The sequence below is a fragment of the Mytilus edulis genome, chromosome 9 (assembly GCF_963676685.1).
Source record: "Mytilus edulis chromosome 9, xbMytEdul2.2, whole genome shotgun sequence".
NCBI classification, from domain to species: Eukaryota; Metazoa; Mollusca; class Bivalvia; order Mytilida; family Mytilidae; genus Mytilus; species Mytilus edulis.
This window is the reverse complement of record NC_092352.1, coordinates 51585158-51600678: the sequence shown is the minus strand read 5'-3', so window position 1 is coordinate 51600678 and position 15521 is coordinate 51585158. Positions and strand designations below refer to the sequence as shown.

Below are 15521 nucleotides of genomic sequence, written 5' to 3'. Positions count from 1 at the left end.
TGTAATACTTTTAGAATCTTTAAAAAAGACAAAACCACACACTTACTGTTGACTAACTAAAGATGAAATATTGTCAGAATGAGCTAAAACAGGTTAGACAGATATGATAAAATTACAATCGTTCTATACAACAAAGATATTTGATCTACTGCTTGTAGCTTCTAAAATACAAACTTAATCACAAACACTTAACTTTGATGAATAATCCTTAAATTTGGTCAAAGTCAGGTAAAAAACTATCTGACAGACATATATGCATTGCATTGTTTAACATATACACCAACTATAACAAGTGAAAAATTTAAATGATAAAAAACTACGAAGTTTGTTTTAAGCTTTTGTTGAACCATAAACAAAATGCATGACAGACGGTAGTTTCTTTACATAAGGCTTTGCAATGAAACATTAGACGCATTTAGATCGTTTGCTTTCTTTGATATAACGAATTGTGCAATAAATAAACTCATCATAGATACCAGGACTAAATTTAGTATATACGCCGACGCGCGTTTCGTCTACAGAAGACTCATCAGTGACGCTCGAATCCAAAAAAGTTAAAAAGGCCAAATAAAGTACGAAGTTGAAGTGCATTGAGGACCAAAATTCCAAAAAGTTTTGCCAAATACAGCTAAGGTAATCTTTAACCTGAGGAAGAAAAGCCTTAGTATTTCCAAAAATTCAAAAATTGGTAAACGGTAAATTTATAAATATAACCATATCAATGACAATTCATGTAAGCATATGACGCAATCGCATAGACATAGATATGTCTAGTATTTTGCAACTTTCGGAGAGCCCTGGCTGCCGTTTCATAAACCAATCGTTAGCGTATGTTTAAACGTTATACCGAACGTTACGCTAAAATTCTGTTTCAAAACACAATCGTACATTGCGATGGTTGTACATTGCGTGTGATTCGCGAACGCTATTTACGTGTGGTTAAACCTGTCGCAAAACGATTATAACATAAAATATGGCCGTCGCCTTGCATATTTTGAGGCACAACCGACGCCGAATCTTTAGACGACATATGGTTTTCAGGGAAGGATTGAATTCATGGACAATTCAAATGACACATATAACATATCTCGCTACCGTCTTGGTAGATTTTTGAGTTTTCAGATACACTTTTACCTAGCCTTGAAAGGACGACTTTGATAAATTTCTCAAGTTCTCCTTTAACACAGACTTTCGGGTAAAGTAAAAGAGAGAACTTGCGTGCTTTGTACTTAAAATGTATGTGTATTATAAGTTTTTTCCACATAACAATCAGAAATATCTTCACCAAACCAAGGCCATTTGTTTGTGATATATGAACAAAAACATGGACAAATTAAATTTTATACCATATCTTTACTGTTAACGCTACTAAAAGGTGTCTTATGTCACGTCCGCGTTTTAGCAGGGAGTGCTGATTTGTCCTATCATAATACTCGGTTGAAATATTAATAATATTTGTTTTTAATTTTTTATTCCAGGAAGACATTTGAAAGTATCTAAATCTGTAAATGTTAGCAAAAATAAAAGCATGAACTCTTTCAAAACGACACCAGAAGAGTATAAGGGTGTATTAATATAAAAGAAATTGGCAGATATTTGGATACTGTGCGGGATTCAACAGTATAATAGAAAATACATGTAGCTTATGCCAATGTTATTCAAACAACGGTATATTGCTGGGTCTTCCAAGTGTTCCACGAAACCTCTTTCTAAATTATTAACATCTATTTTATCAGCAATCAAAGACGGGCTTCAAAGTTATTGTGAAACTGCCTATTCTAGAGGTGGCGTGAATCAGATGTGGATACTTAAAAATTCAAAAGATCTTTTAGAGTACATACAATCTAACTCTCTTTCATCTTGTAACAGTATTAAAACATTTGACTTTTCTACTCTGTACACAAGTATTCCACATTCCAAACTAAAAGACAAATTGAAAGAGTTGGTATTACTTTGCTTCATAAAAAAGAATGGCCAACGTAGATACAAGTATCTTGTCTTAGGGAGGGATAAATCCTACTTTGTAAAGAATCACTCTGATTCAAACAAAAAATTCTCTGAAACTGATATTATCAAGATGCTTGATTTCTTGATTGACAACATATTTGTTACGTTCGGAGGACGTGTTTTTCAACAGACTATCGGCATTCCAATGGGAACAAACTGTGCCCCTCTACTCGCCGACTTGTTTCTTTATTATTATGAGGCTGACTTCATGCAGGAACTTCTTAGGAAGAAAGATAAGAAGTTAGCAATATCCTTTAACTCTACTTTCCGCTATATAGATGATGTTCTTTCACTAAACAATTCAATATTTGGTGACTATGTGGAACGCATCTATCCAATCGAACTAGAGATAAAGGATACTACAGATACAGTTAAGTCGGCTTCATATCTTGACTTACATCTAGAAATTGACAATGAGGGTCGGTTGAAAACAAAACTTTACGACAAAAGAGATGATTTCAGCTTTCCAATTGTGAACTTTCCATTTCTAAGTAGCAACATTCCAGCAGCACCTGCATACGGGGTATATATCTCCAAATTGATACGATATTCCCGTGCTTGCATTTCCTATCATGATTTTCTTGATAGAGGTTTGCTGCTCACAAGGAAGCTATTAAACCAAGAGTTCCAAATGGTGAAGTTGAAATCATCCCTTCGTAAATTTTACGGACGCCATCACGAGTTGGTTGACCGTTATGGAATAACCGTTTCACAAATGATATCAGATATGTTCCTTACGTCGTAACTACAATCCCCTTCCCTTTCATGAATATGACCTACCGAATTAGACTATTTACCGGATTTGTAATCACATAAGCAACACGACGGGTGCCACATGTGGAGCAGGATCTGCTTACCCTTCCGGAGCACCTGAGATCACCCTAGTTTTTGGTGGGATTCGTGTTGTTTATTCTTTAGTTTTCTATGTTGTGTCGTGTGTACTATTGTTTTTCTGTTTGTCTTTTTTCATTTTTAGCCATGGCGTTGTCAGTTTGTTTTAGATTTATGAGTTTGACTGTCCCTTTGGTATTCTTCGTCCCTCTTTTATTATTACTATGAAAAAGATACTAGTGCCTTAAAGTTTTAAACAATGAGAAAAGAACGAAATAAGTAATTTAAAGAAAGCCATTTAGCTTAAACATATCTTATCTGCAAAAGTAGCAAAACGGATATCAATATGAACAAGGAAAAAATATTTTATAATGACGATAACCGAAAAGGATTGTATGTTATCAAGAAATTCGGAACCCTTTGTCTCGCGATTTTATTTTGCTGTCAGCGTAATAGTGTAATGTTAACTAAAATATTATTCCATTTATTAGTAAACTACAGAAAAAAAAATCTTAGATGTTATTTCTTGATCTTCAGGATTAACTTCTGTCCAATTTTCATAAAATCCATGATAACATGTCAAAAAATGTAATCCAAGACTGTCTGTAAATATGAACTGTAATAACCAAAGTCCATTCATCAGAAATATATTATGTATAAATGAAAAAATAATTATATTTTCAAACATTTGCTTCAGATATTTTAAAATGTCATTAATTTTTTTTAACCCAAAACTGTATCTACCTGTCAGTTGTAAAAAAAACCAAGTCTATTAACCAGTAAAATATGGATAATGAAAATAAATATTTTCAAACATTCACTCTTTATACTGTCTATTGGTCATCAACAACCTTCTGTCCAACTTTATGAAACTATACGAAGGGTTGACAAAGTTATTAATGTCTCAAACAAACTTTAACCACAGGTTGACCCCGACCCCGACGCCGACGACGTAATCTATTATCGATATGTCCCGCTTTATAAATAAATTTCGCAGGCTAGATAAAAAGGGTGGAAATACAGTATATATACATGTAAAAAAATAAGACTGGTCTGGATTAGAATGAGAGAAATTAAGAATTCATCATTTTAATTGCATGTTTTGAATCGTTGTGTAAGTCTAACATAAGATTGTATAGACTCAAAAATGTAAACATATTTACAAGAGAGATGTCTCATTAGCACTCATACCACATCTTCTTAATATATATATTTTGCTAAAATGAAAGGTCACCATCAACAGTCAAGTAAAGCCCAAATGATATAGTACATTTGTACATTTTTCTAATTAATAAAATTTCTCTCACTTCATTGTGAAAATGGAAGTAAAAAATTGTGAAAACATTATTCAGCCGGCAAAAGCCATATAACAGCGGGTCGTGGTGTGGGTACCATGACGGATAACCGTAAAAATAATTCTTGCCAAATGACATAAACTTTAATTTTTGGTGCAAAACCATTTCATTAATGATGATAAAAAAATCGACTGTTTTTGCATGTTTTGACAATTTTTTCTTCTCCTCTGAAATTACGGTAACGAATAATTATTTGCGATCTTTGAATCACGAGATTACGGTGGAAATATGCGGCTATAAAAGAATGAGATAAGTATCTCGAGTACTCTCGAACTGTTCATTGTGTCTTTTTGTATCAGGATGTATAGGTACCCGGCCACGTCCATTTGTATTTTTATCCATCTGATGAGTTAAGCCTTTTTCAACTGATTTTTTATAGTTCGTTCTTATGTTGTACTGTTATACCACTTTCCCAAGCTAGGAGGAGGGTTAGAATCCCGCTATCATGTTTAACCCGCCACATTATTTATGTATGTGCCTGTCCCAAGTCAGTAGCCTTAATTCAGTGGTTGTCGTTTGTTTATGTGTAATAATTTGTTTTTCGTTCATTATTTATATAAATAAGGCCGTTAGTTTTCTCGTTTGAATTGTTTTACATTGTCTTATCGGGGTCTTTTATAGCTGACTATTCGGTATTGGCTTTGCTCATTGTTGAAGGCCGTACGGTGACCTGTAGTTGTTAATGTCTATGTTATTTTGGTCTCTTGTGGAAGTTGTCTCATTGACAATCATACCACATCTTCTTTTTTATATGAAAAAAAGTTACAAAAAGTACAACATAAGAATAAATTATAAAGAGAAATTGAAAATGGTTTTAATCAATAAGGCAAAAAAAAAAACCAACGATAAAAAAAATAGAGTACCGATTGACAGTTACTGAAAATAGTCTATACAACAATTATCACTTATAAAACTCACGTGTCTTCAGATTGAATATCACTTAGTAATCATCGAATTATTATGAATATTAATTTGTCAAAAAAGTCTAGAACAAAAAGATATTTAGTACTTGTTTTTTTTGCAGCTTTAACATTTCACATACAGTCCAAATAGGGCCATGTGAGCCTATGTCATCACTTGACGTCCGTCGTCGTAAATTATTATAAAATTCTTCTCCTCTGAAATAACTGTTCCAAATACATTCAACTTTATCTGGATGTTCTTAATAGTTGTGTCTAGTTAAACTGTTTAAAAATTCTATCCGGGGATTTCATACATAAAAAATTGCCACCCATGCACTTATATTTGAATCGACGTGGATTCGATTCTTAGCAAGTTCAAACCAAAGACAAAAGTTGGTATTTGCTGTTTCTCCTATTAATATGCAGCATGCGGGGATATTAGTAAAGATTGGTAGGTCCATATATGTCGGCCTAGTAAATATCGGGGTCAAGATTCATATTTTATAATTATAAGTTCTAACCTGAACATGTATTTAACTTGCTAATGGGAGTACATGTATACCTCATGTTTTATCAAACATGACTCCTATCAGTTCCTTTTGTGGTATTAAATTTTTATAAAAACATACTTTACTGATCCTGATAACATTTTTATTACTAAAAGATGCCTACTAGAAAATCGCAGTACAATTAGGCAAGTGTTGAAGCAAAACAAAAATCATTTTCCATGGTAGTACGACGACTGAGCATACACGATAGTCGAAAGCGTATAACACACGAATTGATAAAGGTTTTCGATTTTGATATTTACTAAATGAGATTGGCGTTTTCTGTAGAAAAAAGATTGTTTCAAAGACAAATAGAGTACTACAAAACACTACATTGATACGTCATGCCATCTCACAAATATTTCTGACTTTGTATGGTTGCAAAGGAGTTTCTGCTCAATGAAATCGGTCTCTTCCTTTAGTAGTATAGATTTATATTACATGGACACAATATGACTTTATTAAAATATTACTTGTAATGATAGCTAAACAAATATAACAAGTAATATTAGACGAAACGCGCGTCTAGCGTACTAAATGATAATCCTGGTACTTTGATAACTAATTTCAATAGAAACCGCAAAATCGATGAACGATACACAACGCACAACGTCTGGAATCAACCATACGTTGGTTATACCTATGTTAATTCAAGTAAGCATCTACCACTAGCTTGTATTTCAAATTGTAAATATCATCAATATTAAAGTCATTTATACATTTCATTTGTTGCATGTCAATTTATCATATAAAATAACAATAAGAAATCATCGCACCTTTAAAAATTCCTCATCAGAAATTATCTCACTTACAGTGATAATTCATCGCATCTATAGTTAAAATGAATCGCACTCAGTTATCAATATTATGGAGTCAGCTGCTTTCATTATTCCTGTTATTACACATTATAAAGTCACATTCTAAGGGAATTATGTTAAAACATACTTTCAAATCAATTATTTTGTATTTTTAAAAAGTAATCAAACGAAGACTTCCCCATCATGCTTTATTCTACAATAGACATATGCTCGCATACGACAGTGAAAATGAACTTACTGGATACGCACATTAAATACACTGTTTTAGTCGTTGAAGATATTTTAAAATGTTTGTTTTTGTTTCGAATTTTATTAGAAAATAACTTTACCGCTCGAGTATTTTTTAACATATATTTATTCAAATTCAGTATAATTCTATTCTTTAAATGTGCATTTACATTTAATTTCTGTTTTTCTTACAAATAATACAAATACAAAAAATATTATTTACCATTATCTTAACTCATTTCACAAAATCACGAAATAACCGATATTTTTCGTGTATCTTTCACATTTCTTTCCCGTACGCGTGCTTTATGAAACGCACGTAAACGTAATCGTTATTTTTTCGTTAGTCGCACGCTGATATTATTGTCATTTGTTATTAGCGATTGTTTTATGAAACGGCAGCCAGAAAACGTAATTATAACCTAAATAGCTTGTACAATTTTTATACCACGCAACCAATGCATGTCAAGCATAGATCAATACGATCAAGGTGAAAATGGCATCCTTTATATAGCTGACATTATGTGTTAAAGGGATTAGACAGATTAAAGAACTACATATTGTATGAAGGTGTTCGTTTTTTTTTAATATAAAACGTTTTATTTTGTAAACTGCTATACTCTGTTGTTAGTAATTTTTTATTTAGTGTTCTTTGTTATACTTTGCCTTGATTTCGTCAAATGAATTTTAATCATGGCATCATAACAATACCTCATTAATGCATATTATAGCTATTCTCTTTTCTGTTTTCACTGCATTTAATTACGTAACTACATGAAGAGGCTATATTTTAAATTTGATAATATAATTTTACCATCTCGAGTAGATAACCCACTGGTATGACCAATGTTATTTCAACTGATCGGGCGTAGCTTACGTTTTAATTTACATGTCTCTTCAGTGTTGCTCGTGGCAAAAATATTTGAAATCCAAAGCTTATATAAAAAATCAAGAGCTATAATTCAAAAGGTCCAAAACGTATAGCCAAATCCATGATAGGAATCAAAGCTTTGAATGAGGGAGATACATTCCTTAATTTATAATAATTTCTAACATTTTGTAACAGCAAATTTTAATAACACAAAAAAAATCGTATTTTCATGCAAGTTGAAGATGTGTGTGATTAGGATGATTGCCGTTATAATTTTATTGATTTCTAATCACCTCTCAGTGTCATCAAAGGAATTTACAAAAAAATGACTGGACACTTCATTGACGAGTTTATCCTAAAACACCTATTTATTGATGAACTGGTGTTTTATAAGCGAACCGGTTAAACCCCGCCTAGTCAAGTGAAATAAACAGAGTAATAACGATGTAATAACCTATATGTAAATATATATATAGTTGTACAAGTCGTCTAAACATCAACCCAACATTTTTAGATCTGTAAATTTGCTTTCGCAAATTTCTGTTCTTCCCTAGGCGGGATTCGAGCCCTTGATACTGAGATGTCCTGACACCAATCGCATGCACTGTAACCGGCGCGCTAGACCACAAGACCTCCTGGGCTTTAAAAATGAAGCTTTCAGTGACCGAGTGTTACCTTTCCACGTCACTTTTAATCTAGCGTCGTACTACAGTACATGATATATAAGGCATAAAGATGTTATTTTTTACAGATCAGCTAAATTATCTAAGGTAAAGGATCCTACAAATTAATGCAAGATACAGTCACAGAAATGATTATATTTAAAACTACGTCTGAACCAGTGACAACTCTACAACAGACTTATTCATCGGATCACCAGCAGTGATGGTGATACATGGCTGTGCACATTCTGTATATACAACTCGTCAAAACATCGACCCAACAATGTTAGATTTGTTGTTCTTCCCTCGCTGGGTTTCGAACCCATGCTACTGAGACACCAAATCGCCTGCACTGTAACCGGTGCGGTAGACCACACGACCACCTGGGCTTGAAAATGAAGCTTTCAGTGGCCGGGTGTTACCTTTGCACGTTAGTTTAAATCTAGCGTCGTACTATAGTACATGATATATAAGGCATGAAGATGTTATTTTTTATAGATCAGATATATATATACAACTCGTCTAAACATCAACCCAACAATGTTAGATCTGTAAATTTGCTTTCGCAAATTTTTGGTTCTTCCCTCGCCGGGATTCGAACCCATGCTACTGTGATATCGTGACACCAAATCGCCTGCACTGCAACCGTCAGGCTAGACCACACGACCACCTGGGTTCTTTATATATATATACTGATGAAGGATATATGTTACCCTACCTATTTGTCTATTAAGCTTAACCTTACCGGATAGCACGAACGGACGTCTAACGGATGAAAATAAAAGTTGTTAATTGACAAAATTGTTATCCGTTCGCAGTTCGTTGATGTACTGACCAAATAAAACGGACGCGTAACGAATGCATATACGACACACCGGATATGCAACGTACAAAGCGAAAATGTACCGAACAGAACGGATGTTGAACGTACATCCAGCTGACGCGTACCAAAAAAAAAAACGAACACCTAACGGAAGTGTACCGGATAAAACAGATGAACAAGATATACGGAAAAATTAAAGGTGACAATAATAATACATGTAAATCGCATAAATATTCAAAAAGTGTCTGTGTAAATGTAACTGGTTTTTGTTATTTCTTCCAAATGGCACCAAAAAGTGTGTGTCTGAGATGAATTAAAGCTGCTTGACAGTGGAGACGTGCCCTTACTTTAAGATCGATTGTGAATAACAAGAATTCATGACACACAATAATTCTGAATACCAATAATTGGCGTTTCTGATGCGAATTTCAGAATTGGCATTTATCCGTTTCAGATCCGTTCATCATTCTTTTTATCCGTTATACGTTCAGTAAATGTCCGTTTCACATTCGTTCAACATCCGTTTTATCCGATAAACGTCCTCTACGCATGTATAACGGACAAGTAACGGATAAAAAAACGGAAACGAAACGAAAGAGTACCGTACACAACGGACGCATACCGGACGACCAACGGACGTTTTATCCGTTGGACATCCATTAAATGTTTTGAACATGCTCAAAATTTTCCACCGGACAGAACGAACGTTAACGGATAAAACGTACGCTAAACGGACATGAAACGGATATGGACGGACGTCTAACGGATAAGAAAGCACGTCAAACGGATAAGAACAGACGTCTAACGGACTAACGGATAAGAAAGCACGTCAAATGGATAAAAACAGACGTCGAACGGACATGAACGTATTGAAAAAAAAATATCCGTTCGGCATCCGTCCGAGCTATCCGTTAAGGTGTGACCGAGGATTTAGATTATAACATTTATTGATTCCATTTTTTTATATTAGTGTTGTTTGTATTTCTTGAATGCGTGTTTATAATTTTGTAATTGTGTACATGTATCGTTACTAGTAACGATTCAGCGCCCTTGTAAAAGAATCGTTGACTTAACTTTAGATATCCATATCTATATTTACCTTTCGTGACAGAGTAGCACTTCGAAAATTTAAGTTTTATTTTTATATAGCGGCTGTGGTCGGAAGGCTTAAAGCGCTTGACATGAGGCTAGTCGATTGGTGCAGTAGGTTATCAAAGATGTGAGTTCGAATCTCTTTTAGGTAAACACAAACTGTCAGCATAAAAATCAAACTCTAGCACTGGTGGTTTAATTTTGTCAGACTTATATAAATATTCATAATATATACATGATATATACATGATATAGGTATGTCGCATACACATAATGCAATTGCATCATTGTCAAGTTATTTTAATTTCAATTTTCGTCTGGTAAACAGAAGATAATCCTATTTGAACCTCGTATTATTATGCATTGACATATGACAAATGATGTATACGTCAGATTAAAACTTAGCATGAATTATGTGTTTTGATTTGATGTCGCTTCTGATCAAATGCAATTAACATGATTAAAGCGTATGTAAAAAGATATAAATAGTATAACTTGCCTTTTTCAGCATTCTTACAATAACATCTATCTGAGGAGTTGGATCCTTTTTCGCTAGTTATCGTTCCATATGGGCATGGATAGCAAAAGTCCTGTCCACTCATGTGTTGATAGTAACTTATTTCACAAGGGGCACAACCAGAAGCACTTGGAACATAAGACTGACCAGGCGGACAGTTATCTAGAGAAAAAACACACTTAAAAGTTTATATAAAATAAAACACTTTATACTATTCCAATAATTCGGGTAGGTCGCTTCCCTTCTTTGATATAACGAATTGTGCAATAAGCATATGACGCAGTCGCGTAGTCATAGATATGTCTAGTATTTTGCAACTTTCGGAGAGACCAGAAAACGTATTTATAACGACATCTAAATAGCTTGTATATGGTGGCCTGTTAAGGCCATTTCGAGTTTTTGCCTGCCATATTCTCTAAGGCGAAAATGCGAAATCACAAAGTCGAAAACGCGAAAGAGCGAAGTCGAAAAAACAAAATCGCGCAAACGAGATGTCGAAAACGCGAGAACGCAAAGTCGAAAACGTGACATATTTGTTCTTTCCGATTTCGCGTTTCGCGTTTTTGCCATTTCGCTTTTTCGCGAAATGCATGTTATTGTTTCGATGGAATCCAATAACAACTCACTGCGCGACCATATACATTGAGCAAACTCATATCCATATCTATGATATTGAAGAGTGCCCCCGAGAAGCGTTTTAGTTTTTAAAATTTATATATTAGAATAGCCAGTTTCACATTCATATGTAAACCATTTTCTAAATGACCGAAATGTCAATTAGTAAATAACAAAATCTATCAATTCAAAACTATCGATACCAAGGACGTCACAACCATAGAAGAAACTTTCGGAACAATTTCTGATGAATAATAAGACCCGGGACGTGTCATCAGGGGTCGTGGGAATATATGACCGGACAATTTGGACAGTGCAATGAAATAAGTTTTTGAACAACATTTTAGTATTTCAATTGTTTTAATGTATATTTAGATTTTGCATTTATTTTATTATTCTAGACTTTGTCGTAAATTCAGGCCTAAGTGTTTTACACCGATTATGTGTCATAATCTTGGACAAAGGCCTTAAATGCATTTACTCTATTTATTTCATTATTTATTCTCTGTGACAGTTTAGATTATAATTTGCAAATACGTGTCGGACACTAATTACTCTTTTAATCTATTGTTATTTCTAATTTGTCATCTGTTAATCTTTCTAATCCTTTAATGCTTGTGCTTATATATATTGTTATTGTTTGTATGTTACATTACTTTTTAGTTTAGAGTTTGTTGTTCTGTCTTGTCGGACTGCTGAAATAAAAGTTTACTTTAAGGAGCGAAATCCTCTTTCTTGATTTACATATAGTCAAATAGCCATTTTACCCGGCTATTTCATGATAAAAAAATTAGAAAAATAAGTTAGAAAGGACCAAAAGATTTATCTGGATCGTATCGTAATCTATGATCTTTCAAAGGGGCATCATTATCAATAATACTATGAAAAATGAAATTATAGTGAACTATTAGTTATAAGGGGAGCATGAAGTGAAATGTTGAAATACTAGTTATAAGGGAGGCATATTAGAGTTTTTTTCATAATGCTTGTGGTTTAAAGGTTGATTTGCTTGTTCTTTTTACATAATATTTGCTAAAGCAATGTAATTAGGATTGACATCTGCAATCAACAGGTAGACAGGAACTCATCTTGTGTACATAAGATTCTGCAGTTTACTTAACACACGATAACATTTATAAGAATGATATATACAAGCTGGAGCTCCACCTATTCATTGATTGCAGATACCAATACTTCAGCAAGCATTCATACAAACAAAGCAAACTAGCCAATCAAACCTTTAAAGTACAAGCATTAGAAAAAAACAAGAATTAATCAAATCTATAACCAGAACATGATTTTATGTTGTCAAGTAGAAAATGTATAGCTTTCCTCATCTACTCACAGTTCTAGTAAGTATGTCTCTTGTAATTGATTATTACTAATCGTGTATAAAATCTTTAAAAACAAATCAACAACAAAAATAAGAATCATTAGTTTTTCATTGCTCTATGAAGTCAAAGTCTAAACAATTCTGATTGTTTGAATACAAGAAAAAGGCTTTGTTAGCCAATTAAATGTTTCAATTTTTGAAATACTTACCAATACAGTCAGTTGATGAATATGAACCAAAGTTAAGTGTTGTTTTTGATGATTCACATAGTTCACAGACTGTTCGTCCTACATTAGTTTGGTATGATCCAATGGCACAAAACTCACACGTCATTGTTGTGTCATTTCTATATGTTCCTTTTCCACACTCAACTACAATAAAATTATAATGAATACTCGAATACAATAGTATTATTTTACAAAAGACTGATGTGCTCGTTTTACATTTCTTGTAACACGTGTAAGTTCCGTAAAATTAATACGTAACATCTTAATGCAATCTGACCCATTGAATGACTTCGGTTGTTTTCTGCTTTTTCATCAGGTTGTTGTCTCTCTGACCAATTGCCCGTTTTCATTTTCATTTTCATTTTATTATATTCATTAGCAACAAGACGGCAATTTTCCACACCATGACATAACTAGGAGCATTTTTAACGGGTATGAGAAGTCTAATGTTCGGAAAACAAATAGCTGTTTTTGTTTTCTGAACGTGTATTCTGTTTTCTGTTTTCACTGCATTTAATTAATGTAACTACATGAAGAGGCTCATATTTTAAATTTAATAACATAATTTTAACATCTCGATTTGATAAATCGTATCACCCACTGGTAACGATGTAATAACCTATATATTTTATCCTAAATATTTATCTTTTAGATAATAACATTTAATGTTTCCATTTTTGTTTTTATCTTAGTGTTGTTTGTATTTTTTGAATGCGTTTTTATATTGTGTACATGTATCGTTACTAGTAACGATCCAGCGCCCTTGTTAAAGAATCGTTGACTTATATTTAGACATCCATCTCTAGATTTGCCTTTCGTGACAGAGTAACACTTCGAAAATTTAAGCTAGATTTTTATAGCGGATGTGGTCGAGTGGCTTAAAACACTTGACATGAGGCTAAGCGATGGGTGCAGTAATTTATCAAAGATGTGAGTTCGAATCTCGTTTAGGTAAACACAAATTGTCAGCATAAAATCAAACTCTAACACTGTTGGTTTAATTTTGTCAGACTTACATACATATTCATAATATATACATGATATATATATATAAACATGTTTATGCAAATACACTGATATTACAGTAAATTAATCAATACAGTTTAAGGCAAAAATTTAGGTGCCACATCTGAAATAATTTGAAATTGAACAAGTTAAACATATTAAATGACCAGTTACAAAACAATTTGTGATCATTTTTAAAAGCTGACTTGTAATTAGAAGCTTTGAAAACAAAATTCAATATCTGATATTGTTTTAATTATTGTGAAGCATATTTTGATTATCGATTATCAAGAAAATGGCAAATGTTTTTTTTAATGATTATTATGAAAGAGCCTCTTTGTGTAATGTACATGATCTAAAAAGGGTTAACTAGCGTGTTGAGCTTTTTAAAACTTACCACATTTCCCCCTAACAACCACGTAGCCAGCAGGACAGGATGAACCTACATCTATGGTAACTGAATCCCTTTCAAGCTGTGCACCTGCGACATTCTGAAAAAGCCTTGTTACGTTAATCGTATAATATAGTCTTTATCGGTACTTATATTGACTATCTTTTTTTTAATTATTTAACATATAGCTTAATATGCTCATAGGGGAATATTGAAAGCTAGCATTTTGCGCCGATACCAAGTCAGGAGTCTCTTGCTTTAATTGTGCTTGTCTGTTCTTACATTTTAGTTCATTTATATGTTTTTTTAGGGGACAGCAGAGATCAACCTCCGGGTGCTGGATTTTTCCACTGCATTGAAGATACATTGGAGACCGTCATATATTTTGACATATTCCCAATGTCCATTCTAAGTTTTAATTCTTCCGATACAGCAAAACTTCTTTGAATTATGAGATCTTTGTATCTAGGGAAAAATTACTAGAGTAAAATACACTGTGGTATTACTGCATGTGTATGTGTAAGTTTATAGGTATTTGATTTGCAAGGTATTTATAAATTACAGATGTAAAAAGATGTGGTACAAGTACCAATGAGACAACTCTCCACCCAATTCACAATTTATAAAAGTAAACCATTACAGGTCTTCAAAACGGAGCCTTAGCCCCGCCGAAATATGTCGGTAAACAGGAAGTCGTTAAGTGGTGAATCTGAAAACGCATCACACGGTATAGCTCACTTATATAAAGCCTGAAACCAAATTTCAGAAATCCTTGAAATGAAGTTTCTGAGAAAAATGTGACAAAAATTTTCAATTTGGCTGTCATGTGTCAAATGTTACAAGTGTTCGGTAAACAGGAAGTTGTTGAGTGATGAATCTGAAAACGCAGCACACGGTAAACCTAACTTATATAAACCCTGCAACCAAATTTAAAAAAAGTCAAAGTCATAGATTGAAAATAAACGGACAACGCCATGGCTACAAAATAAAAAAGACAAACAGACAAATAATAGTACACAAGTCACAAAATAGAAAACTAAAGACTAAGCAACACGAACCCAACCAAACACTGGGGGTGATCTCAGGTGCTCGGTAGGGTAAGCAGATCATGCTTCACATGTGGCATCCGTCGTGTTGCTCATGTTATTACAACAAAAATATCAATTGAAACGGTTAACTCAATCAAAAGACTAATTATCACAAGTAAACAGACACTGAACGAATATATTTGATGTATCATACAACGTACTTAAAAAATTAGAAGAATAAGGGACGGATAATTTAACAGTATCATAC

The 15521-nt window shown here is 33.3% G+C and overlaps 1 protein-coding gene across 1 annotated transcript in view; it reads right to left on the bottom strand.

Moving 5' to 3' along the window:
• Window positions 1-15521, bottom strand: part of LOC139490036 (uncharacterized) — a 194490-nt gene that overhangs the window by 8675 nt on the left and 170294 nt on the right. Inside the window, exons 25-26 of the mRNA XM_071276888.1 lie at window positions 12812-12973; window positions 10637-10816 (exon numbers count right to left, since the gene is read on the bottom strand). Of these exons, the coding sequence (XP_071132989.1) occupies window positions 10637-10816; window positions 12812-12973 (342 nt within the window). The remainder of the gene's footprint in view (window positions 1-10636; window positions 10817-12811; window positions 12974-15521) is intronic.